This window comes from Gavia stellata, chromosome Z (assembly GCF_030936135.1).
Source record: "Gavia stellata isolate bGavSte3 chromosome Z, bGavSte3.hap2, whole genome shotgun sequence".
NCBI lineage: Eukaryota > Metazoa > Chordata > Aves > Gaviiformes > Gaviidae > Gavia > Gavia stellata.
Window position 1 is genome coordinate 621,946 of NC_082637.1, and position 27,213 is coordinate 649,158.

The 27,213-nt window shown below is 38.2% G+C and overlaps 1 protein-coding gene across 8 annotated transcripts in view; it reads right to left on the reverse strand.

The window, feature by feature from the left end:
• Positions 1-27,213, reverse strand: part of NEDD4L (NEDD4 like E3 ubiquitin protein ligase) — a 149,031-nt gene that overhangs the window by 52,263 nt on the left and 69,555 nt on the right. For all 8 annotated transcript variants that reach the window (XM_009810281.2, XM_009810283.2, XM_009810282.2 and 5 more), the window contains 6 exons: positions 11,740-11,790; positions 7,367-7,428; positions 7,160-7,262; positions 6,369-6,535; positions 4,146-4,278; positions 2,847-3,023 (listed from right to left, as the gene is read on the reverse strand). In XM_009810281.2, the coding sequence (XP_009808583.1) occupies positions 2,847-3,023; positions 4,146-4,278; positions 6,369-6,535; positions 7,160-7,262; positions 7,367-7,413 (627 nt within the window). In that variant the 5' untranslated portion in view covers positions 7,414-7,428; positions 11,740-11,790. The remainder of the gene's footprint in view (positions 1-2,846; positions 3,024-4,145; positions 4,279-6,368; positions 6,536-7,159; positions 7,263-7,366; positions 7,429-11,739; positions 11,791-27,213) is intronic.

Consider the following 27,213-nt stretch of genomic DNA (forward strand, 5'->3'; position numbering starts at 1 on the left):
AATTTTGAAATATCCCCATAGCTGGTACAAAGACATCTAGAAGGAATTAGGCATGGCATCAGCAATCATTTTTTTGTTACTCTCATGAGAAATCCCATATAATGGAAAAATAATATACAAATACTGTAGTCATGAGAGCTGGTAACAATGAAAGCCATGAATAGAATATTTCGGTTGGAAGGGACCTACAAGGATCATCTAGTCCAACTGTCTGACCACTTCAGGGCTGACCAGTATTCAACAGAGTAAAGTTTTCATACAGTAGTCAATAAAATCAATCAGCATCTAAACAGCATTTCACTTCAAATGCATTTTCTCACACACCTTTTCTGTGTGGTTTGATCAAGGTTGTAAGTTCCATGTACAGAAACAAGCCTTAGGTAATTCTTAAACTTACTATTTTGCATAATTGATACCACATCTTTAATCAAAGTGTAATTAGCATTACCCTTTTCTGGATATTAATGGTACGAGTATGAATGCACTAATAAACAAGCAAATGACCTAGCCTATTTATAACCACTCACATGGGCACCCTTATGTACCACTGAAAGATAACGAAGCAACACCATGAAGCAAACTATTTGAGAAGCATATCAGGAACTCCAACTCTTACTTGAAAACATCAGTCCTAAGAGCACATTCTGTTAAAAGATCAGTGTTTAAAAAAAATTAAAAAAAAAAATGTAATGACACCTTGCTTCTATGTTATGCTAAAGATTAATGTGAAAGGATTTGTCTGACAAATGTATTGACCAGCAAGTCTGAAGTGTTTTCTGGCATTACATAGATATATGAGGAGAGTGACAAAATACTTTAACACACATACACTCACTCCTCAACTATCTGTTGGCAATTTAGCTGTGTTGTAGATTAACTATGTATGGATGTAGAGACATTGAAGCTGTCTCTGTGTAAAACAATCAAAGGTCAGGCTGGATATACTCGTATAGGCACGCTCTTGGGGAAATGCAACTGTAAGGGCTTTTAGTTTCAGCCCACAACCTGCAGATCTGAGCCAGCTTTATGTAAAGCCAGTTTAGAGCTGGTGGGTTTGGGAAAAACCCTGGATCCAAGCTTCCTCCACGCAAAGTCATGAAGCTGATCCCACAAGCCTTTGGGAATCTGGATCAAGAGGAAATGTCACGTAGACATACCTGAGCACATGGATTATAGCTTGTGTTCAGCTGGAAGTGCCAAACTTTGCCTGCCTGCCTGGCTCAATCCAAACGAAGCTCTTGGATGCCTCTGTACTGTGCTTGCCAGCTTCCAAATGGGGAGGATTTATTAGCCCAGGGTAAGCACGGTTCACTCGCATGGAACCAGCTCAGACTTCAAGTGCTGGGGATCAGGCCAGTGAGCCCTCACAAAGGCCAGAGCTGTGGGAAGCACAGCTCGGAGACATGAGCTGCCTTGACAGATATGCTGGAGCTACACACTAAACACTGCTGACCCACTCAGTCTCTGTATGCAGACTCCTGGGTGCCTCAGCAAGGCATCTTAGAGTAACTTCACTGGCTGTTTTTTTCTGCTACTTTCAGTATCCCAATACCCTTACACTGGATAATGCACAGTAATAGAGATTTTAAATGCTTTGACAATTTATTACTTTGCAAGCGTGGTCTGATTATAATTTTTATTGCACTGATAAGAAAGATGTTATCACTTAATGGCTCATAAAAGAGCTAGTTTGTATAGGACTATAATTGAATTATTTTAATTAAGATAACTTTGCAGCTATAACATTTATTTATTATTTTGGGTGTAAAAAAACCGTAAGCCCTGATCCTGCCACTGAAACTATTTGATTAACCTCCTGCCTTCCAAATGAAGTTCTACTAAAAGCTGTGTTTATCTACAAAAGCACAAGTGACTCTTCATGTAGATGGTTAGCCATCAGAGCTATAATTTGGTAACTAACTTCTAGATAACATTCAGATCATTATAAGACACCTACTGCATAAGCTCTTTGTGAAAACCTTGCACCTAATCAAGATTCTATTTAATCAGAACAAGACTAAATATGACTTCTTATGTCTTGAATCACAAAGGTACCTTGATGGCATATACCAAGAATAAAAAAAAGAATAAATCACAGCATGATGTTCTGTTTAAAACTTACAATTGCTTTTCATAATCAAAGAGACATAAGACATTCTCCCACTTGCAAGTGTATTGCCCTTATTTTTTGTGGTACCATCAGTCTCACAAACTAATGGATAACACAAATATAGAGAACGTTTTTTGGTTTTACCTCAAAAGTAAATTCTTACGGTAAGAGACAATTTTTTCCAGACTAGCCGTTTACGAACTCATACAGGATTTCACCAGAACTACCTACTATCAATTCTAATCTTTTGTTAGTCTTATAATAGTTAATCCAGTAAACTATGAGGGGTTTATAAAATCCTAATATAAGAAAACACATGCTTTAATATAAACATGTACAGTTAAAACACTGAACTTAAGGAAAATTTTCACGTAATAAAATGGATGATGACTGAAAGAGCATTAGCAGTTTTCCCTCTTTCCTTTGGAAATTCTTAGCTTGATACTCTCTAGTATTACATATTTTGTTTCACTAAAGGTATAATGGTAGCAGAGTCTGAAGTTAAACTCACACAGAAGAAAACATTAACTCTAAACTGAGGAATTCTGTTGTTCAAGGCATTTTGCTCAATGGTGAAATTATAATGCCTTTTTTTGAAGATAATTTTAACTGTATGCTCAGGTTTTCCCTGAGACCAGCAACTACTACCCATCCATGTAAATGATTCAGATCATGTCAAACTAACAGAAGATTACAGTAATAGAGGTTTTTATAGAAAGAGCAGCATGTCACGTACAATCAAAGAACTGAGTTGCTCCCCATTGGAATCAGGAGTGACCTGAAGTCTTCTGCTCAGTTCCTCAGATAGCTCCTGAGGACTGCTACGGGATACTGGAGATGCAGGAGGAGGTGGCAATGACAAGCTTAAGGAATCTCCACTTGCACTTGCCTCCTCTGAAATGGTTTCCCAAGGCTAAAAAAAGAGAATAAACTATGTTAAGGATTTATAAAGACAGATCTAGTCTTCTTTCTGTTTGCCTTCCATGTGACCACCTCATTGCAGCAAACACAGGTGTGATAAACAGCCTTAATATTTAACAAAATAAACCAATCTCTAGAACACACAAACACTCTACTCAGTGTGAAGTAGTCACAGAGAAAAATGGGTTTCAAGTTGACTTCAAAACGGCCTTCATGTTGATGATGACACGATGCTTTACGATTCAACACAGAACATGATGTAGATGAAAAACTGCATAAAAGAGAGCTCTCATTAAATAAATTCTATTTGAAATTTTGTTTAAAATGTAACTAATTCTACGCTCTTACTAAAAACTTCTAAGAAACAACTGTTAATTTTATTTTAGAATAAAATGGGTAATAGCAAGTACTCATTAGTACCTGCTAATCAAATACCAACAGGTGACAAGTGCAACAATAGTTTCAGCAATCTACTGCTTTGAATAACATTTAGTGAGCCAAAACTAGCTTTCACAAAGAATTTTGCCTGTGATTCACACAATAAAATATTCCTTAAAGTTGAATGGGATTCTAGCTTTGCACAAACTCTCACTTAGGTCTACAAATATCTACTAAATTTAATTTATCTAGTCTAACCATTAAACAAACAAACACCCTGATTAATAAGATCTTGGAATTCTAACTAAACCCAAGTATTTTGGGAAAAAAACCAACAGCTTCTCTTTCCTCCAAATCAAGACACTAAAGAAAACTGAATTACATGGCAGTTCCAGCCAGTATGCCTCCCTTCTTTTTCAACTTATTCCACTGTTATTCAAAGCAGAATATTGCAAGTGTCGATATTAACGTATATATAACAAGCAATGCCTGGAATTGTAAATGTTTCTCCTAGCACTTGCATAGTGTTTAATATTGTGCACCCACAAATGCATGGGACCCTGGAAGTCTAGCTCTGTTTAGGATTTTTATTGTGTCACCAGTATTTTTCTTAGGCAATTTCCATAAACACCATGTAAAAACATTACTATGTATGTTGCATAGTAATTAGCTTACAAATGAGAAACACATCAGCTTGAAGCTTAGTCAACTTCTTAAAACCAAGACCTTTACATACTTCAGGAATGTCTCCGATCTCCATAGGTTCTGGTTCCAAATCCTCACTAATGTGTCTCCGAGAGCGGAACCGCCTATGGGCTGCTTCTTGGTTTATTTGCCTGATGTTGTTATCTGAATCAGATCCCACATCACTGGATAGTGGGGAAATGAAAACACGTGAAGGAGAAAAGAACAAGAAAATAATGAATACTAAACTAAAACACCTACTTTGTGCATTGCTTTCAAAAACCTCATTAATACTTTTGATTATGAAAATCATTATTCTTGCATATTTCAGGCTTCATAAATAGGAGACCGTTTAATCCCCCAATTAAATAAATACTCCCCCAATGTAAATAAAACTGGAAGCACTTCACAAATTTAATGTAACAATGGAAATTAACATTCTTAATACATCAAAGTTGGCTGACCAAAACGGAAGTCCACACTCAAATATACTAACCCATCATTACTCATCCTTTCCTGTGAGGACCAGAATCACCCCTGACACAGAGATTTTACCTTTGCCCCGGTCTTTATGTCAACTATTGCTTTCCTTTTTTTGATAGCCAAAGCAAATGCAAGCTGTTGCGGTATGGATAACTTTTTGAACTGGCTGTGACCACTAGCATGGCTCACACCAGCAGTGGTGGAAATGGAGACCTGCCTGGATTGTGGGACTTCTCAATGTGCACAGCTAGATACAAATCTCTATTACACTACTTAGTGGGCAGGTGTTGTTAAAAGGCAGTACTGTATTTGAACCTCTCCTTCAGGATGAGGGACCGTAACTTTGAAAGACAGTTATGTTCAGGAAAAACTTCTTTGTGCAATCATTTTATTATTGCACATTTTAAAGAACCATGAGCAATGAACTACTCTCATGTTCCTACTGCAGACATGGACTGTACAGCACTCAAAGTTTTTCCTTGATGACCAAATTAGCATCTGAGTTACTGGTCTAAAAGTGAGAGGTTATGTATCCTACTTTCAACCTCACGAGACCTTCCGCTCGCTCCTAGTGGTTTCATAAATCCATAGAATTTAAAGGCGGAACAGCATCATTCTAAAGTCTTCACTCTTCACCAAGTCTGGTGTCATGCATGAAGTTTATCAGTAGTAATTAGGTATTTGTTTCCGAACTACCTGTGATGATACCTAGCTAAAAGTGAACCCCGAGGCCTTCATTTTATACGCCCCTCTGATGATGATGCTTTCTAGTGATGATTACTTTTTGGTATCTGCCAGTCAAACATTTCTGAATCCATGTACTTTTTACTTCATTTAGCATAATTGGATTACAAGGAGGTACTAAATCAAATTATTTATAAAACCTGCTTTTTTATAGACACTTATTGACCATTACCAATCATAATGATAGTAGTTGATGAGATTTACTTGACAAAATACACATTACTTAGTAAATAGCTCAAATAGTTCAATACTAAATAGCTCAAAACATACAAAACAAGATTTAATTCAGTTCTAAGACAAAAACATCAGACAAGAAGAACAAATAGTGCCTTAAATAAGCACAATACACACTTGCATAATTTAGCTATGGTTATGAATATTCAAGAGAGAATAACCATTACTTTTGTAATACGCAACAGTGGAAGAATAGTCGCTACATAAAAATAATGCAAGATGTTTACCTAATACATTATTTCAGTATAACTCTTAACATTGTCAATTATACATACTTTTTAAAATGTAAGCTTGCCACAGCTTTATAAATCTAATAATAAGAAACATATAATGAAGGCTTGAACAGGAACTCCACATTCACACAACCAGTGTACATAGGTAATGCAGCCTATACACTGAATAATAATCAGGATCTCCTCAAAGGTAATTGGTTTAATGTAATTAAAACTTAATAGAGCTGACTTTTTTTTTCCTTACCTACAGTCTCTATAGAAGAAAGTTATTTATTCCTGTTAAATTACTTACTGAAAAATTCTGTATCTGTCACCCAGTATTCTAAGGCACATTGTTAACACACTGACCTTCCTTCCATCCCTTCAGATTTCCTAGAATTTCCCAGAATACCTATGCGTATATGTGATTTGCTGAAAAGAATAGTGTGCTTCGTAATAAACTGCTTCGTAGAAGTTTTGCTTAAGACTCTTCCAGCCTTGAATTTGTAAATGCAAAATGGTTATGTTTGCTGGAAAAAACCACTACCCTTATTGATAACTTTGCACACATCCACAAAATGTTGCACTATACTGCCACTTACATTAAACTTGGTCGATGCCACTGAGTAGTCCTGTGGTTATGGTTAACATAGTAAGTCCGCCCCAGGTTGTCCACCTTTTCTTCCCATCCAGGAGGCAGTGGAGGAGGTGGTAACTCCTCCTGACGTTGAGATGCGGAGTCATTGGCATCAACCACATCCCATCCATGCTTAGGAATGGTTAAAAAAAAAAAAAAAAATTAAAGTTCAAGTTAAAGAGAAGTTAATTCATGGTTGCTTACATTAGTGTATAGGTGCAGATTCTGAAAATTTTCCAAAGAGAAGTTCAGCCCTAATTGCAGCTAATTCTTAAAATGAGTGATAAGAGTGCTGAGAAGTCTTTAAACCTGCTGTGCTTGCATGAGCTTTATTCTCTGCAAAGTCAACGCTGCCAAGGAAATAAAGAAAATGTTGTAACACCTATTTTGAAATGGCCTCTGAAGAAGAGGTACTTAATACAGACCATTATGTTTGTAAGTTACTTGCATAGACTTTCTGAATTCTTCTACTTGGCATGACTTCCACGTCTACTTGCTCACAAACTGAGTCAGACAGACTTTAGAATTCATTGTGGCAGCTGAAATACTTTGAAATACTTGAAATTGTTGAGAAGGTACCAGGTTACAGTAAAAAAAGACCAAAAAACCACCACAAAAAAAAAAAAAAGCTGGGGCTGGGGAGTAAGCTGCTACTAACACTGCCATCAGGGTTTTATCTTTCAAAGGTACAACTTCATCTACAATTATACTTGAATCTCTGCTAACTTGAATGCTTCCACAAGCATTAAGCCTTACCTCAGATTCATCCCTTTGATCATTGCTTTCTTCCTCTTGGCCGCCATTTTTAGGCATATAAGCCATCTTCAGTCTCAAGAAACCCTTTACACGAGATTTGTGGCTAGAAGACAAGGAGGTACATTTCATTCAAGAACCCTTAAATAGTTGCAAATAACAAACCATGAAGTAAGAAATGTTTTAAAATACAAAGGTCCTCCCCCTCACCTTCTTGGTCTGAGAAGGAAATCCTTAAATGTGTATGGCCTTTCCATGGTTGGGTCTTCAGTCTATAAGCATTTAAGAAAATGGCAAATTAAAGGGCTTGCCCACAAGTACAGAGATATAAAGCACATTCACATCACAGATGCAGTAGAAATGCTAGAGAAGACGTTCAAATAACAAAGTTATAGCAGGCAGACCTCTACCAGTGTGTTACCATTAGATGTCAATACACAATTAGAGAAGCAGTTCACTAGATGTCACTGCAAACATCAGTGATGGGCTGAACCAAGTCTGATTGGTAAGTGTACACAACATTCACAATTCAGAAAAAGGTGGAAAAGGCCCACTAAATAAACCCCTTCTAACTTTTTGCAGTCACCCAACAGCAGTGTCAGAAAAGGCTGCATCCATTTTGAAGCAGTACTTTTTCTGCACATTATAAAGCGATGAAATAAAACTCCTCCTCAGTTAGCTTTCATTTTTTATTTCAAAGCAGTTGAGACTTTCAAAAATAATTACGACTCTGAAATCCTTTATGAAGTACATAAGTAATATTATCAGGCTGACAGATTACATCTTCTGATTTCCATTTAATTGTAAGTTTCATAAAGCCTTAAATCTTGAAAACTTTCTATTACATGAGAGTTTCAGCTTTCTTATCAAATAAGTTACATCCTTTATGTCTGCAAGAACACGGTTGCTCTAAGTACAAAACTAGGGATTTAAAAATGACAAGGTAAATAAAAGAATCAGAAATCCGTATACATACTTAATCTGTTGACTGTTTGGGGTACTTTATTCTAATCTAATCGTACGATTTGGGCTGACAAAATTGGAAGCGTGAACTGTGTTACACTGAAAGAGTAAGCACATTACCATACACACTCCAGTAAGACTAGAGATCCAGTACCTCAGATTAACACCAAACTGTCTCAAAATGAGCACAAAGTTAGCGTGTGCTTCTCAGAACGTTGCGCCCATCTGCCACCTACTAAAAAAATGACAGCACATCTGTAAATCCCTTCCCAGCCTCAGCCCTACCAAGAGGAATACTTCTTGAGTCCAATTCTTTAATTAAACCTTTCTGAACACAGAATAATCTAGCTCCCAGACTATTATTCATTAACAGCTTTGTTATCTGTTGTATTTCAAAGTCAATAAATAAGAACTTAAAAATCAATCCTAACTCATTATCTCAGGTATTATATAAAGTACCATACAGACTTTCACTGACTGAACTCTTATCCTGCAAGGCGTTTCCTGCATTGAGCGTCCCCTTCATCTGTGAGACAGACTTCCTGTTTTTTCAGAGAGATAGTAGATTTTAACCAAATCAACAGGACTTGAAAGCATGCATGATTAAGAAGTACTGCTTTTTAGTACTCCACTGTAAGTAATGTACATAAAATAAGAAGCTGTATATTTTAACCAAATTTTGTAGATAGTAATTACATAGTATTAGAGAAAACAAGAATTTTGACAAACAAGTCAGCAGCACAGCTAGAATGAGAAAGCAAACATTTGTTAATAAACACACCATGATGTCTCTTATTAAGGTACTGGAAGGATGAATGAGGAAAATATTGAATAGAACAAAGATATATATACAGTACGTTTCCCCGAGCATCAAATTAGTACACACAACTTACTAAGCATATAATTAACTAATTATTACAGACTATGGGAACACACCCATGGGCAGTTAGGTAAGCACCCTGTGGAGGCACTGCTACGTTACAGCTATAGAAGGAATGACTGTTCCGAGATAAGTATTGTGAGTTTCCCCAGAGGAAATTTTTGGGTAAAAAAGTGGCTTCTGGAGCTGAAGAAATTTTCTGCAAAGATGGAGAGTGAGGAAGGATTTTGTACAGGAATCACATTCACTTTCTAGTGAGCCCAGAAGGAAATGGTAAGTTCTGGACTACAAAGTTTCATCGTTTAAGCATAATGGAATTTATTCTTCAATGGCAGTCAAGTAGCTGAACCAGGAAGTTTTACAATCCTGGATTTTCTATGTGAAGACAGTAGAAGACTTTAAAACTATTTGAAAAAGTTTAGCATTCCACTCAAATATGAGCTAGAAAGAGATACGCATGCTCATGTTCTACGTAAGTCCCCACTGAGAAGAGAGCAGAACTGTCCTCTTCCTACCCAATATAGAAGGAAAACAAAAACCTGCTAATTCCTCAAAACAGCTCACAGAAAGTGTGTGACACGTCTATAGCTCTATCTCAAATCTTGCTGATAATTTTTAATTATTAAAAATAATGGTTACTAAAAAGAAACTTTAAAATACTATCCAACTCTGCAAAATATGCATGCACTAATACATCCCTCATAATTTTCTGTTTCATAGCACATTGTTTGCAGGATACATGTAGCTTAACACTGGAGGACTTCCTCTACAGTTATGTACGTGCCATTTAGATAATGTCTGTGCATATGTATACATGTAAAAGGAAATATACACACAAGTATGGATAAAATTATACTACACAATACAGCTCGTATGACGAGCTCATATGAGAATGGAATAATGCATTTTTCGTCAGAATACATTTCTGATCATTCCATCATACTTTTCAACTATTATAGTGTATAAGCCAACAATAACAGTGTTATGACTCAAGATCAACCATAACACACATATCTAAATAAGCATCACTGTGAAAGTCAATACAAAGCCACCTTCCTCCTACGATAACACCCATCAACAGCAAGAAGTCAAATTCAGGCAGAAATAACAAGACTCATACTAAAAATGACACCTTATTTTGATGTAAACGTTTTCAATAACTTCCACCATTCCCATGTTCACACATTCAAATACCAAAAAAACCCCTTCAAGTTCACGTGAGTAAGATTAACACGTACAACATTTAAAAGATGTTAACTACATCCAGAACTCTGTTCAATGTTAGTCATCCAAAACATTATATAATATCAGAAAACACTTATACCAAGCATAAACAATCACTGTATATAGACGTAAGTATATATGTAGAATTTACTAGAAAACTTTGTCAAGTAGAAAGTGCATTTTTTTACTGTTTACAAAGAGATGAAAAACAACTGCAGTGTTTCATACTTTGTGCCTTGTGACCTTCTAATTTCAATTCTTTCATCAGTGATTGAATTCAGCTTTGAAGCACAGGGTAAAGTACAATATGAATACAGAAAGACAAAAGAAATGCTTTTTTGGCACAAATATTTTCTGCAAAGTTCATTTTGGATTTTTGTCTACTAAGTGAAAAAAAGAAAGACCATACAGCAATATCGAAGAACTGAAACTGAAGCCAATCTACCCATTAAATAAAGAATTCATTTTTACTTATCTTTGAAAACCATTTTGACTGAGGCTTTTGCAGCATGGGATGGTAGTACTATAGACATATACCTAGCATCTTGTAAAGTAAGTTTTCTAAGCAATTTATAGACTTTATCTGCTGTGGGCACAAATTGAGGTTAACTTCAAGCTTCATACAATTAGAATGTCATATGGGCCCTCTTTGTTCCATCACTTCACCTTCTTTGAAGGCACTTATGAATATCTCACTGTTTCCATTATTACTTAGGAGCCCTTCAGATGTATTTATTACTGATCAAAAGTAAATTTAATAATTTTACTCAAATTTGCTTCGAAGATCAGTAATTTTATTACATTTTCAGATTAACCGAATTTTTGTAACTTCTTAATATCCTGTCATGCTGGTTCAGCAGTTTCTCTGGTTTCAGTCTGTGGCTACTAGCTTTACAAGTTTTGAAGTAATATCAAAATGTACCATCCACTTTCCCAGGCAGAACTACTACCCATAACTTTAACAGCATACTATTTAGACAGAAAATCAGAGAGATAAATAGGACCCCCAAAAATGTGTTTTTTTCAATGTTTTAACAAAAGTTCTGGAAGAAATGTTGTTTGCTCTGCTGAGGAAGAACGCAACTGTTCCAGCTGTAAGGGAAAAACATGAAAAGGAAGAAGCCAGAAGATTAACAGGACAATAATCACCAACAGTAAGGTGAGAAACAACCAGTCTATTGGCCACATGTCATTCATCAATTGACTCAGACCTGACAAGGATTTTAAGAAAGAACCAGGATGAGAAGTGAATCCTGGATGGTGAGAAATTAAACAGATACCAGAGAACAACTGTCTTCCTTGTCCCTGCAAAGGGAACAATTTCTCCCAATTCCTGTGCACGGTGGTGCTTTGTTGTCCATAACGTTTTTCTTTAAGCCTCTAATGCTATGCTGGGAACGCTTGCTTGAGGAAAATTTAACTGGACTAGTCATGGAAATAAATTCTACATAACATCAGGGTTTTTCACATCTGGTGATGACAAAAAAGAGCACGCCGAGACAAAAGCACTGCTTACCGGAAGGTGACTAAGTGGCACATCCACTTGACCCAGGAAGTCGTCTCTAGTCTGTCAAATAGATGAAAAAGGCAGAAAAAGGAGTTATTTTACATCTAAGGTCATCTTTACATCACAAAGGCAAAAAATGATAAACATCAATCCAGTCACAATGAAGCAAAAATAAAGATGGTTGAGTACCATTATTTCAGCAATTACTGGTTTCTACCCCTTTACTGTTGCACATTATCTGTTGTTATAATTTATCTATTTCAACAGAGCATTTCCTGTGACAGTCCAAAATGGCTTTAGTCCATGGTGTGTATGTTAAGTACTAATGAAATTCTGTTTCCTCTGACAACCTATGCATAATTCAAAGCACGAAGTAATAATCTACTCTTTCCATGAATTAGACTCCACATGCATTAAAAAGCAGAGTGAAATTGCTGTTCACCATATTGTTGAAATATTCATGTCAAATCTTGGTGACTTCTTTTTTTCTTTTCTTTTCTTTTTTTTTTTAAGGAAAACCTCATATGCACAACTGACAGGGAAGGGAGGGGAACCCAACATCCAAACAGTGAAGACAGAACTGCATGAATTGTAAACATTTTTCCCCAAAATAAAAATTTGATTTACCACTTTACCAAACAGAAACCAAAGCATTAGAACTTTTTGGCATTTTTGAAGAATGCTGTTCCATTAATTCAGAATGCTTACTTTGTGAGGAACAGTTATACATCCTTATAACCAGCCTTTTGAGTAATCCTGTATTTCCCACTTGAAGACTTAACCATTCATATGCCGCTTCAGGTTAAGCATGTGGATGTGGTTATACCAACATTTGGCCCACACAGCGCCATCACAAATTCACTTATAGAATCATAGAATCATTTAGGTTGGAAAAGACCTTTAAGATTATCAAGTCCAACCATTAGCCTAACCCTGCTAAGTCCACTGCTAAACCATGTCCCTAAGCACCTCATCCACACGTCTTTTATAAACCTCCAAGGATGGTGACTCCACCACCTCCCTGGGCAGCCTCTTCCAGTGTCTGACAACCCTTTCAGGGAAGAAATTTTTCCTAATATCCAGTCTAAACTTCCCCTGATGCAACTTGTGGCCATTTTCTCTTCTCCTATCAGTTGTCACTTGGGAGAAGAGACCAGCACCCACCTCTCTACAACCCCCTTTCAGAGGTAGAGAGTGGTAAGGTCTCCCCTCAGCCTCCTCTTCTCCAGGCTAAACAACCCCAGCTCCCTCAGCTGCTCCTCATCAGACTTGTGCTCCAGACCCCTCACCAGCTCCGTCGCCCTTCTCTGGACACGCTCCAGCACCTCAATGTCCTTCTTGTAGTGAGGGGCCCAAAATGGAACACAGCATTAGAGGCGCTGAACAGAGTATTCAAGGTGCACAGATATCCATATAGAAGTGATAAACACTACTTTTCTGCATGTTCTTCACTGTCTGTCTGATCACCACCTTCTCTCAGCGTGAACAATCCAAAGGCACCATCTCCCACGAAGGTAACCCCCAACAAGCTGACACTGGGACCTGGTCTCCATCTAACTATAAACCTTTATTACTGGGTATTTGAAGCATTATTCTTAACTCCACCAGCTGTATTCCATACCCATTTTACAACTATGAAGATGATAAAGAGAGCCCTTCAAGTTCTAGAAGTTCAAAGATGTATCTGATCTTTGCAATACTCAGTGATTCTTGAAGATGCTCAGACTGGACTGTATGCAGCGGCCTAATCATTCATTTATACCTACCATTTTAAAAAGCATAAAAATTCACACAAGGTATCTCAGTGCACTTCTAGCAATCCACTTACAAGGACAGACAAGATGAAAAGGAACATGAAATATTAGCAGAGTTGGACAAACTGAGGATAGACTTTGAGAGGGAAAATGTGTACTGTTATCACTCAGTTAAGCCTAGAAAGAAATAGCTCTCATCAATTTTCTCAAACAATAATGCCTGTTCAATCTATATATTCAATTATACTAGATATAACAATTCCAGCTGAACGTATCTGCGTACTGAATGGACTGTGATCGCTTTAAATAAATTATAACACCTGAGCAGTGCTTTAAAGTTATCTTTATCACTTAGAGACACCTCAAAAATAATTCAGCATTTAACAATTTTTATGATTAACAGCGTCACCTGAAGAGCAGAGTTGCACTGATACCTTTTTTGTCAATTAATCTAAATCTCAGGGGTGATTTTTCTTTAAAATGAGGCTGTTACTATCCATCCAACTTCAACGCATCCCTGTGCAAACCAAAAATGCAGGCCATCTCCCTGTGTGAATCACATACACATGGAACAGTTGATCTTCCCTGCTGGTAATTAATAGAGGGCAACCCAGAAATAAAATCAATAAAAAGCACAGACAGTATAGTCAGGCACTGCATGGAGAGATTCCTTTCTGTCTCTTAGCACCACACTGCCTCAAAATGCCATGCATCTGAGTAGCTTACTGGTATTATAAAGTACCCCGGAATGTGACAGAGTACTCACACACTGACAATGAATCAAGTCACATGCTCCCACCAGAATATAGTTCATAATGAGAATAAGAACACAAGCAGCAGCGTACCGGTCTGCGATGCCAGGCCCAGGCACCCTCAAGTGCTGTAAAGAGAAGGAATAGCGACTGGACCAACGACATTCAGAAGAAGCTGTGCAGACACCAGATAAATATTCCAATTTCTCCTTTATAAACAGTTCTCCTTTCTGATAGATTTTCATCGACATGCTTGCACTTAACCTAACTGGATGCAGACAGTACCACTTTGGGCAGTAACTAGGGAGAGTATCTTCAGAGCTGTATGAGGTTGCCCACATGGCAGTGACGTGGACATGCTGAACGTCAGCTCCGCGGCTAATCTGATCTACTCATTGATTACGATCATCATTTGCTCATTTATAACAGCAATTCACTGTTCTAGCGACTTGGATTAAGATTCCTTCCTTCCTGTGATGAAAGCCATTAAAAACATGGCAAAAAACCCAACAACCCAGAAACTCCACAGAACTACTGAGGAGCCCCAGGCGATTCCGTGTTGAAAGGAGAGGCTGTGGGAAGACAGTCCCAAGCCTTCCTTCGTGCAACCAGATCCCCAGAGGAACTGGGAAGCTTCTGAGCCCCCGTAGAAGTGACAGCTGCACCACAGGCACTAGGCGGTCGTTCCTCTGACTCCTCACCAGGAGGAGTGATCTCCTGAACTTTGTCCCTCGGAGGTTAACCAAATGCCTACCCTCAGGGCTGTAAAAGCTCTCCTAAGGCCAACACAGGGTCCTCACAGAAGGGATCAAAAGAGGGATAGCAGGGATGTCATGCTGCTATCTCTACAGTCTCAATTCCCACCAGTGCTTATTATTTCTTTCACAATCCATCCACGACTGAGGAAACCTTTCATCTTACAGTAATTTTGGTCTGAAACATGGCGAACCCTGAAACAACGTCTGAAATGCAGATACTTTTTCATAAATCAGAAATACACAGGCTGTTCTGAACGCAGGGTGGTGTGGCCGTATGGACAGCCGTCACGAGACCTACCCAATAGCACCAAGGAGACAAAATGAGGCCCAGGCCGCCTCTGCTCATCTCTCACTGACTGGATGAGGCTGCTATGGGCCGGAGCAGCGAGACCAGAGATCCCTGTTGTGGGGAGGCCGAGCAGAAAGCTCTGCCGAAGGAGCCTGGGAGGCGTCTGTCCAGCTCCCAGGCCGTGGCACGGGCAGGAGAGGAACAGGGGAACGTGGACACACTGCAAGCAGCCCCACAGCCCTGCCACACGCTCAGGGAAGGAGGCTGGAGGGCGGTAGTAATCCAGGAAACTGGCAATAATCTGCATCATGGGGATAAAGTCACAGAGATCGGCCGGAGCCCCTCCACTGGAAAGCACTGGTGGCATGCCGTTGGAGCTGCGAAGAAGTGAAGAGTGGAAACAAGCCCTGGTGGGGCATGTGTACGTGGGTCCCACGAGATGCAGGCTGCTGAGCCCGAGTGGAACCGCCCCAGCGAAGCCAGGCTGTCATGGAGGACACAAGCCATGTCCCACCACAGGGCCAGGCACTGCTAGGCCAGGGCTGCCCTGGCCCGTTCTGCCGAGTGCCCACATGCAGGGGGTCAAACAGAAACCTCAGATGAGAAACCACCACCTGCTCGCGACACCCAGGTTTTATTAATACGTCAAATCTAAAATTTATGCCACTGAATGAGGTGGTTCTGTTCTTGCAGCTACTCCATCCCAAATTCCCCTAAAACCGTGATGTTATACATCAGATGACAATAAGTTAATAAAACACAGCAATGAAGCAGAAAACACTGATTCCTGTAGCTTATTAGGAGCTTGAACAATGAAGGGAATACTTTTCTAAAGATTTTTAAAAGCCTATTTAATTGAATACAAATATATAATGTTTCCAATGCTATAGACACATGCACAAATAAAAGATAACTCCCTTTAAAATTAATTTATTTTAAAGCCAGACTTAAACCATAGTTGACAATCCTACACTTATCAATCATTTTAGTATCTTATCTAAACATGATGAACTCTAGCATTTTGATCTAGATTGGAAATGTTATATTCAACAGTCAAAGGAATGACATTTTGGCAACAGATGAGGTATAAAGTAATTAAATGGCATATATGTGTTTGCTTTGTGAGCTGATCACTGTGCTCGATGTGTACTTGGTAATCATTAATAAGATATGAATTTTCAAAATAAAGCATATTGAGTTCTTCAAAAATCAACTGTCTGTCAGGGAAAACAATTTCTCCCAGATACTGTTTATGATACCAGATATCAGCCCTAGTGATTCCCAAATAACCTGCTGCTTATTTATAACCATGCTATGCACAGAATTCCAGGAAGTGCATACTGCTGCTCCAAAGCCAAGTTTACATATTTCTCATAGCAAAGCATTAAGTTTAATATTAAAATTCATATTTTATATGATAACATCATAAGAATTCTGTTTCTTCTACAAAGATAGCATAAAGTCCCATGATCCCCAAAGCATGGGCACATACTGCTGTGCTACATGCCCATGGAACAACGCAAGAAGAATATGTGCACCAAGAAGCCTGCGTTTTTTCCAAATTTAAGTAAAAACAGCTAACAGATTTTTCATTACTGAACTTTGACTATTAATCTTCTTCCTAGCAACTACTGGAAAAACCTGGTAGCATGCACTGCTTTTAGAGAATTAAGATATTTCTCCCTTAATATTGGCACCTTCCACCTCCTGCTTCAATACAGTTACTCAAATATCAACTACTCAGAAGAAAATATATACCTATTTCTACATCTGTTCATGCAGCTTTTAGTTCAAGAAAAATACAACTCACAGACATGGAAAATTTTCAGGTTGGGTAGAAACAGAACTGTGACCAGACACGGATGCAGTTTCACTACACATGTCGGGAAGAGGGTCCTTCCTCTGCATCTGAGATGGGGAGGAAACCCCACCATGGGTTGGGCGCAGATGGTGGAGACAAAGAGATGAGTCGACAAAGTTCCCTTGGGGTATTTCTCAACCAACACACACAGAGGTGACTTACATGCAAGTACCAAGCCTGAGATATCTGATATATTCTGTAAGTAGACATGCTGTAAGAATATCACATATTTATCTGGTTTTAACATATCTAGGAATCATGACAACTGCTGCATCTACACCGAATAACTGATTTTATCTGATATTTCCAGATGCTCTGCAGCTTCGCTGTGGCTATAGCCACAATGGTAAACTGGTCTGTAAGAACCGTGCAAATTCCAGACTCATGTTAAAAGTCTTCACTTCTACCCAGATCCAGTTTTCAGGAGTAAAAAGTAAATCCAGCCTTAAAAGCAGCTGAACCAACAAAATCTGTTTGTCTGTGGTTTAGAGTGGAACTGGAAAATCCTTAGTTCTAGCCCGGCTCTGCCAGTGAGCTGTAGTGACAGTTTAAAAAAATTACTTCCTTAGCTACTCCTAGCATGAATATGGTCATCTTCGCCAGTACTAAGGGTCTCATAAAACTGAACCTTTATGCAAACATTGAGTATACACATTCCTTTATAAGAAAAATTATTTGGGTGGGGGTGGGGGTGTAGGTGTAGTATATTCATATTTAGCATTTTAGGACATTTTTGTTCTGTGAACAGAATTTTCTCTTGCAGGCCTCCACATTTCTAATATTTAGGCATTCTCATCTTAGGGCTTCCTGCTTCCAGAAAAGCACTCACGAGCCACATGAACCTTTTTCCTGCTCTATCATGTATTGAATTTCCAGTACCTTATTTTTCACATTTCTCGTTATAACAATGTCTATTCCAAGAACCTCCTTCTCACTAAAATAAAAACACACTAATTCCTGCTCAAGTTTGATCTTCCCTACGCCCCAGATAGTGAGTAATCTGCTCTTAACAGTAAAGTCACAGGATGCAGATGCTTATCAACCTACAACTTGAAACAGCTTTTACCAATCAGAACTACTGAACTATTTTTCAGAGCTGTTGGCAGGGAAATGATGCTTATATGTATCATTATAACTTTTATTTTATATAGGTCATTATGTAACATTACATGAAGGCAAACAGTTATTTTATTTTTTTAAGCAGTAAACAGAAGGAAAAGTTATTTCACTGGAGAGAGACTGCAGCTGCCAGCAAAATCTTTACTGCCAGTTTTATTATTTCAGGTTTATGAGAAAGTCTTAACAACCAGCTGGAGTCATCAGAAATAGTCACTCTCAACATATGATTTCCTCTTTAGAGTGCCCCGGCAGCACCCAGGGCTGTGCAATGCCTGGAGCCGCTCTGCCCTCGCCTCACCCACGACTGCCAGGCTGCTAGCAGCAGGATCCCCGCAGGACGTTGACTGCGTGTGGGTTGGACTGCCATGTCTGTCTGCGTGAAACGCCTAAGTCAGGCCCTGCACGAGTTACACAGCTGGGAAGGACCACAAAGGGACAACAGAACTGCCAGCACGCATCGCCTTTTGGAGGGGCCAACCCCTGCTTAAATGCCTTTGTTCTCTCAGTATTTATTCTGTGCTATCTGTAACCTGGCTTCTGCGTGGGCCAGATAAGACAGGAAAAGCATGCGGCAGGGAGGGGTAGAGGCATGTCTTGGATGCTTTATAACAGTCTCGCTGCAAAACCTAAGACAAAGTATAACAAAAGCTATCCCAAAATTTCCTATTTAGTCTTTAACACTCCAGAGCAATTTTTAAAAGTTATGCCATTCTCTGTTCCAAATGACCACTTGCCAGAAGGCTTTTGTTTGGTTGGTTTAGTACATTTACTTCCAAAGAGAAGGAAGTCAGTGAAGAGATGAACCAATCTGCTTGGTAAAGAAGAGACTCCCAGAAAGACTTATTTTTATTTTGCATGCCACATCACAAACTGACAAGTACTCCTCACCATCCATTTTAATTTGGAATTAAAGGAGGACAAAACCCCACTTTAGAATAATGATATTTGAAAGTAACAAAAAAAGCTCATGACTATTTGAGTTAGTAAATAAGTATTATTTTTTAAATCTGATCTTTATTCAGTTTTATAAAGGATGTAAAATCTCATTACTTCAGGTACTGTACTATTTTCCTGCTAGCTCTCTCAAAATGAAAGGTAATCACTTCTATTTTTTGGCAGAGACATAAATACATCCTGCCTATTTAGGAAACCCAAATCTGTCCAACCATCTAGTTTATTTACGAACCGATCTTGTAGAAAAGCAGTACTAATGCAAGAATCCTTTCATTTCTCTTCTGTGTGCTCAAACACATCAGGCATGTTAGGTGTTCTGCGTGCTGAAGTTTCCCGAGTGTGTGAGAGTTACCCATTACATCAACACAGACATTACAATGAAACCTGGTCACTACCACTGAATCCCAAGTGTAGGCAAAATCTCAGATATCCAGCAAATTACAACTGGAAAAAGGATACTTAACCTGTTGAGGTTCATGGAACCCATCCAGCACAATACATTTGTTTTAAGTGATGTCCAACGTAAGCGAAATAAAGGGAGACACTCCTGCTTCAATCCTCCAATGAGTCAATTCTACATTAGAATATAATCTAATGTTAAATGTTTCAGCTCACTCTGCGAGTTTTATCGATCACTGAATATCACTCACCTCAAAAAACAATACCAAAAATTCAGTAAGTCAAGCAGCTGCTGAAATGGTTGGGAGCAAATTTAATAAAATGCACTACAAGAACCACTCAACACAGGCCCTCAAAGTTCTTAGAAGTCCCAAGCAGAAAAAAATTAACCACCCATTCAGGCCCGAAACTCACAAAAATCCAACTGCAAACCCAAAAAGATTGCAGACAGGTATTGCACCCCATTGCAAGAAGGACTAAAGTTGAGAGCCAACAGGAAGAAGTATTTTGCTATCAACCACTCAACCCTTGTGCGTATCTCAAGACAGCCAGTACAGACAGTAGTAGACACTTAGAAAAGCCAACAATTACAAAATAATTCACTTCTTCCTTGATGCCTTCTATTCCTTCCCATCCCACCTCCCCAAAACCATCAGGAAACTTCAAGGTCAACAAATTGCTTCCTCTTAGGCACAGCACACACAGACTCTGCATTAAGGAACTATTACACTGGACTTTACACCCGCATACTAATAATTACTTTTCATTTCCAAAAGGAAGTAAGTTTCAGAATTAGGTACTGTTGTTGGGAGCAGCAGGAGTGACAAGGTTCAGGCACCTGATTTTCCTTTTAATTTAGAAAGGTAATAGAGAAGAGGAGATACGTTCAATTGAGGTGGATAAGGACAAGTAGCATAAGCAGTAACCGCTGGGAAAAAAAGATACTAGTTTAAATAGATTTAGAACAGAGTAAATGTATGTATAATTTTACTATGTAGTGGAGTTTGTCTGTATTTTACCTATGGTATCATTAAAGATCAAGATTAGAAGATAGCTATCATTAAAGGCAATGGCATGAGAAAACACTTCATTACTATTAAGTGTTATTAGTAGTCAGTGACTTAAAATGCTTTAAAAAAACCCCAGAACTACTTTAAAATTCTGACTTGTGCCAAACAAATTACAATGTGAAACAACTGTTCAGCATGTGAGATTTAGATGACAAGGTGACACTCACAAGCCAAATGCATGTAAAAATTAGTCTGCAACTTGATACATATCCAAGCTGCAAAGCCAGTAAGAAAAGCCTGGGATAAAGTTACACCACCCTAAAAAGCCCTTAGTCTAGTAAAAAGTATCGAAAGGAAAGCATCCGTCAACATCTAGGTACAAAACATGAAAATTTAGTTGAAACTTCGAATGGAATACATCCACCTCAATTTTACTTGGTACTATCACAAAGTGGGAGTCACATTTAAAAAGAAAAAGTAGGAATAAAGCACTGTATTGGTCTTAATTTCAAACATTTTAACAAAATTACAGAACAATCTCAAATTCAGAAAGACAACACTTCAAGAAGGGTTCTAATAAGCTTCCAAGAATGACAGACATACTAATTTGTCTGAAAAAGGGTCACACCGATAAAGCAGCTCTTAGGAGAAGGAAATCCCAAGTAAAACTGTAACACTACTCAGTATGTGTGAGATTCTAGATAAGCACATATCAACGAAAGTCTTCCTCCTCTTGTATTTTCTTAGAAGACATGTTCTTGCAGGAGTACCTGCTTATTTAAATTCTAGAATAACAGATAAATATTACCTCAGATGTACACCTATTATTTAATCTTAATTCTTTAAGTATGCCTAAATAGCATATTCACTAAGATAAAACAGGACATTACGGTAACCATTGCAAAGTAAGACAAGATCTGAGTAACAGCTGAGCATATATGAGTAACTACTACTGGCAGCTTAAGTCCACTTAGCTTTATTCCAGCCTAAAGAGAAATCAGAAGTTCAGAAAATAACAGAGGTACAAAACAGGTCAGTCAGGAGTTTCATCAAAAGGTTGCACGAATGATTTGAAGGATCTGCAGAAGGAAAGAGGAGTGGTCAGATCTTGTAGGTCAACAACTGGTTGCCGCAGCTGGTATTGACAATAGGGATTCAGCTTTTTAGCTATGTGTATAAATATCTGACTGGGGGGGGTAAAGAGAATTAAGCCAGTCTCAGCAGTGCCCAGCAACAGGACAAGCAGCAATAGGCAGAAATTGAAACACAGGAAATTCCATTTAAACATAAGACAAAACTTCTTTACTGTGAGACTGGTCAAAGACTGGAACAGGCTACCTAAAGACACTGCGGATTTTCCATCATTGGAGATACTCAAAACCCAATCTGACAAGGCCCTGAGCAATCCGCTCTGTTTGACCCGGATTTGAGCAGGGGGTGGACTAGCCGATCTCCAGAGGTCCCTTCCAGCCTCATTCAATGATTCTGTGACACCTAAATAGAAAAAAAATCCTCTTTTTAAATTACTTTGGTTTGGATAAGATGGTATGGTCACGTCTGACCAGCTGCAGGCATGTTACATTGAAAGAAGGCCCAGCACGCAACTGCAGTTCTCTCCCAGGACCTGTGTTCATGCAGAGGCTTCCATCTCCAGACACTCAAGACCTACTTCAAACTTAACTGCTGAATTCAAGTGTGTCGGGCAACCTCTAGTAGGTAATTTCCCTGTTGGTGTTTTTTTAAATACACTTTCCTGCTGAATTTTCACATGTACATTTCTGGTTTATGTTTTTATTTTCACCTTGCATCTTCATAATAATTATTCATATATATTTCCACACAAGGTCTGGGAGCAGCCAGATGGTAAGTTAAGACATTATCATTCAACCGATATGTCTTAGAGGAACTTGAAAAGCAAAAAAAACCCTAATCAACAGAAAAATACTATTAAAAAAACCCCATATGTGTACACAAGCACACACTCCTAATACACACAATTCTCCTCCCAAGCAAAGACTTTAATGCTGCAATTTAGTAATAGGTCAAGTTGGTGAAATCCTGTGTTGCATCTTCTGATCCCTAAGATGCACTTCCATCATCGACAACTATCTTAATAGCCCTGGGTCTTGTACTTTTGAAAACCTTCCTGTTTCTAAAAACAGAACAATATACCATGTTGTTAAAACCGATCACAAGTAATGCAGCACAAACTTCTGAAAGTGCCTGAAAATTTTACAATGTCCAAACATCATAACAGAAAAAAAAAAAAAAAGGCATTTTGGCTATGCAGCAAAACTTGATAAATATGTACTTAATTATGCCAAATGCACAACTCACTCGTGCAGATCTTAAGCCTTTATTTCCATGTCAATGAATTCATGTCAGTGACATGAATCTAAAAAGTCAACAGCCAGGATACTTTGAGTGGTTTACAAGCTATCACCTGAGATGCAGTACCTCAAACACCTACATGTTGTTACGGTATCAATGCAGACATATGATTGCGAAACAGTGTGACTCAGGTATTCACATGATACTGTAGAAGTACCACATCAACAGCTGCATCCAGTCATTTACTAAGTAAACATAAGAAAATAATTCAGATAAAGGATTGACTAATATAAGAGTTCCAATCAATGCAATGAAATTCCAATTTACAATCATTATATTTAGCTTTTAGTGACAAAAGCAGATCAAGTCATTCCTGATCCCATGCTTTCTGCTTGTTTCCTCCCTGGCAGTGTAGTATCGTGCACCTCCCATTGTGCTCACATGAACTAGATCAAGAAATTAAGCTGGCTTTAAAAACAGAACATTAATTGCCTGATCTAGTTTGCTAAGTGACTCTATTAATAATTTCACTGGCGTAACTGAGGAGGATGCATGGTACAGCACAGAGGCAGCAGCCAGAGCAGGAGAGGAAGGATAGACATGTGTTGGGAACAATCACATACAGTTTCCCACTGAACACTCTTGTATGAAAACGTGCTGTTGGTCACCTTGGCCTGGGAACCAGCAACACCTGCAAACCACTGGAGTGATGTCTCATCAACATTTGTACATGAAATTGAAGTAGTGGACAGAGAGACAGGAAAGATGCAAAAAGAAAAAAGTTTAAAAGATAAACCAGAATCTGTATTGCTGTATATTGACATGCTTCTGTGATGTGGAGGTGAGTCCTGATCAGCTGTAGTTATCAACAATCCCACAGAGGTTTTCAGAGATGTTTTGGTTTCCTGGCCAAATACCAGATTGGCTAATAAAACTCCACCCACCTATGATTCCCTTGGCATTTTCAGTTGATCATGATGTTCCCAGCTTCCTGACCTAAAAATTGTTGTGTACTATTTCTGTGCACTGTTTAAACAGATGTCACATTCCAACCCAGATATTGCTTGATTTCAGAGCTGGATGACATGATCCCTATAGTAAATTTTACTGTTTTTTTAATCCCTGCAGCTTCTGCTTAAAGTGAAATACTCAAAGTCCACACTCTCCTCAGACTGCAAACGCCCTGCACCATGTTGCAGCGCACAACTATGTGCCTAAATTATTAGGGCCTGGACTATTCTGGCTGCTGGCAGAAACAGTCTGAGCCCATCTTACATTTAAATTTATTCTAAATAAATTAAAGCTATGTTATTTCCAAACTTTTCAAATCATTGTGTGGACAAGGCATTGTGGGACATGGTTTAATGGGCATGGTGGTGTTAGTTGATGGTTGGACTTCATGATCTTGCAGGTCTTTTCCAACCTTAGTGATTCTGTGATTGAGATACTAGTGGGTAATACCTAATGTGACAAGAATGGTTGTGCAAGGACACTCATGTAAGCATAATTTGGTGGCTCTGAATCACGACATAGGCACTTGTGCAGGCAGTGATCTCATTGATACACTTCCAGGGTCAGGTGATGAGAAAGGGTGTGCGATATTAAACTGTTCTGAGATCATCCTCTCCCAGCAGTGCTCAATCGCAAACGTACGGGATGGAGAGGTAAATCCATAGAAAAGACTGCCAAACTCTGTGTGTGTGTACTCTTCTGCACTGTACTCATCAACTCTAACTGGGCTGCACTAGAGGCATGCGAATGCGAGACCTTCAAGCTGCAAACAGAGCTACATAATAAAAAATACAAGATGTTTTGTATTATAAACTCAGATCTTACGTCCTGTGGGTGCCTATGGGTCAAATCTCTTTTTTCTGTTGTTTAGCTCCTCATCTTTCTTTCACGCCTAACACCAGGAGCTCCTGGCGCTGGGGGAAAGAGAAAGTCACATCGTGCAATCCACTGCAGCGATGTGTCTGGTCACCAAACAAGGCTGAGGGGCTATTATCATTATGGGGCAATTTTAACACTGGCAGCCTTAATTGCAAAGAACGATCAGTATGTCAGCATAAATCATCCCCTGAAGGTGCAGAAGTACATGAGGCTTCGGGGACATACAATCAAGCTTTAAGCTCTTGTTTTCTAAAAGCCAAAAGCTAATGACACAGTTTAAGGTGGGAGAAACGGGCAAAATAACCAACCTGGCAAAGAAAAACAGGAGACTGTAAAGAGGTGATTACCACCACAGAGCAAATTCAGCAGCCAAATTGTTAGAATACAAAGTGTAAAATTAAGCAAGAATTAAGCAAATTTTACTTATGTATTACTTAAGCCCTGAACTTGAGATATGATGTACCATCACTGCCAAGTGCCAAAGAAACTGTTCCAAGAGTTTTAAAGACTGTCTCTTATATAGCACTAATTTTTCAGAACATAAATACAACAGAATTGCACATACCAAAAAGAAAAATACCTGCTGCATTTACCTAAAACTACATGAAATCATACATTTTACCTTGATAGAAAGCTCTTTTTCCCCCTTAATTAACAAACACAGAAACACACTGCAGTGATGTACCAATGTAGTCAAGTCCTGGTTTTGCTACTGTATGAACAAACCCAGCTTTCATTTTATAAGAGCAATTATTCTAATATAGGAAGCCATTGTTGCATTAAAAATATTTTTACAGATAACACAATAAAAATCAATCATTTTGTCCTCCTCAACAGGGGAATGTGTTTAAATAAAACAACAGAAGAAATGACAAACTAAGACACACACAGTCCCTTCTCCCCACAAATACAATGAGATCTCCAGTTTCCTTAATTTGCCTCTTAACTCCTAGAGCCCTTAGATCTATAAGGTAGCTGAATGGGGAAAACACTGAACTTTACTTTTACTGAAGGCTTTAAAAATGAAAGGGACCCCAAAAAACAAAAGAGGATCTGTGTTCATGTAAGTATTTTTTAATTATTTTTTTAAACTAGCAGCAAAACATGACTTTATTAATTGAAACAAAGCACATTGATCTTTAACTGCTTTTGACCATAATCTTAAAATATTAATTAGCCATCACAGATGTCTTTCTACACCTAAGGCCTATCAACTCCCTGATCTCATTCACATGAATAAAGCTACAATGATGATTTTATTATCTTCATTTATCATTTGATGAAAGGAATACCAAAATTAAATTCTTAGTTGGCAAGTTTTAGAAATTTTTCTCTCTTCTTATTAACTGAACTGCAACAAAACTCTTCTCATTTATATAAACTTAAAGGAATTCCATCAGTTGCCAGTGTAACTTCTCCTTTCTTAAGTAAAATATTTTCATCAGTACTTCCTAGTTCCCAAGCATAACTAAAATACCATTTTTCCATTTGATAATAATGGCAACTTATTATACTTTTGCAGTTAATCTAAACCTGGCCACACATATTTTTACTAATCTATTCTTCATCAAAAATGTTCTAACCAATTAAAGGGTTGAACGGTCATATCTTAAAATCTGAGCTGAAATTAAACATGGTTATCACTTTAGAGTAATATATAAGGAAAAAAACCCGTCCCTCTCCCCAGAATTCGCAAAAGTTTAACTGAAAAATCTCATTTAACAGGACATGAATTCAAAGATTTCAAACACAGTCACCTAGATTTGTATGACAGAACCTTAAACTCTGGTTTCAGTTAAGGAGGAAACCTCATATACCAGCCCAATTAGCTAATTTGTCTAACTGTACTTGCAGTTCCTCCTTCCTTCCACAATCATGATAAAAATAGCTTAAAATAAAAAAGAACTGTCACTGATTTTGCATTTCAGACTAAATGAAACACTTTCTTCCTTGCAGAATTATTCCTGTACCAAGGTATTATTACAAAAGTAAGGCTAAACTTTTCACATACAGAACTCATGCTTTATTTTTGCACTAAAGACATGACAAAAAGGAACTAAGAGCAAGACGAGGAACAGTTAACACTAAAATTATCAGATTAGAAATCATTAGATTAGAACTAATTATAGTTTATTACTACTGGAATTATTAGAACTTTCTCTTATTTAAAAGGTGGCATTTTTAATTGTATTCCAAATACTGACAGAATAGATAAATATTCATAAATCTAAACTTAGCGTTCTTAAAAGCACAACCAACATGGAGCAGTAGTTACATCAGTCCTTACTAACTGTTTTCGTTATTTGGAAAGGCATCACACTGTAAAATGCTCTTCTGATTACCAATGCTGTCTTCACAGTGAGCTA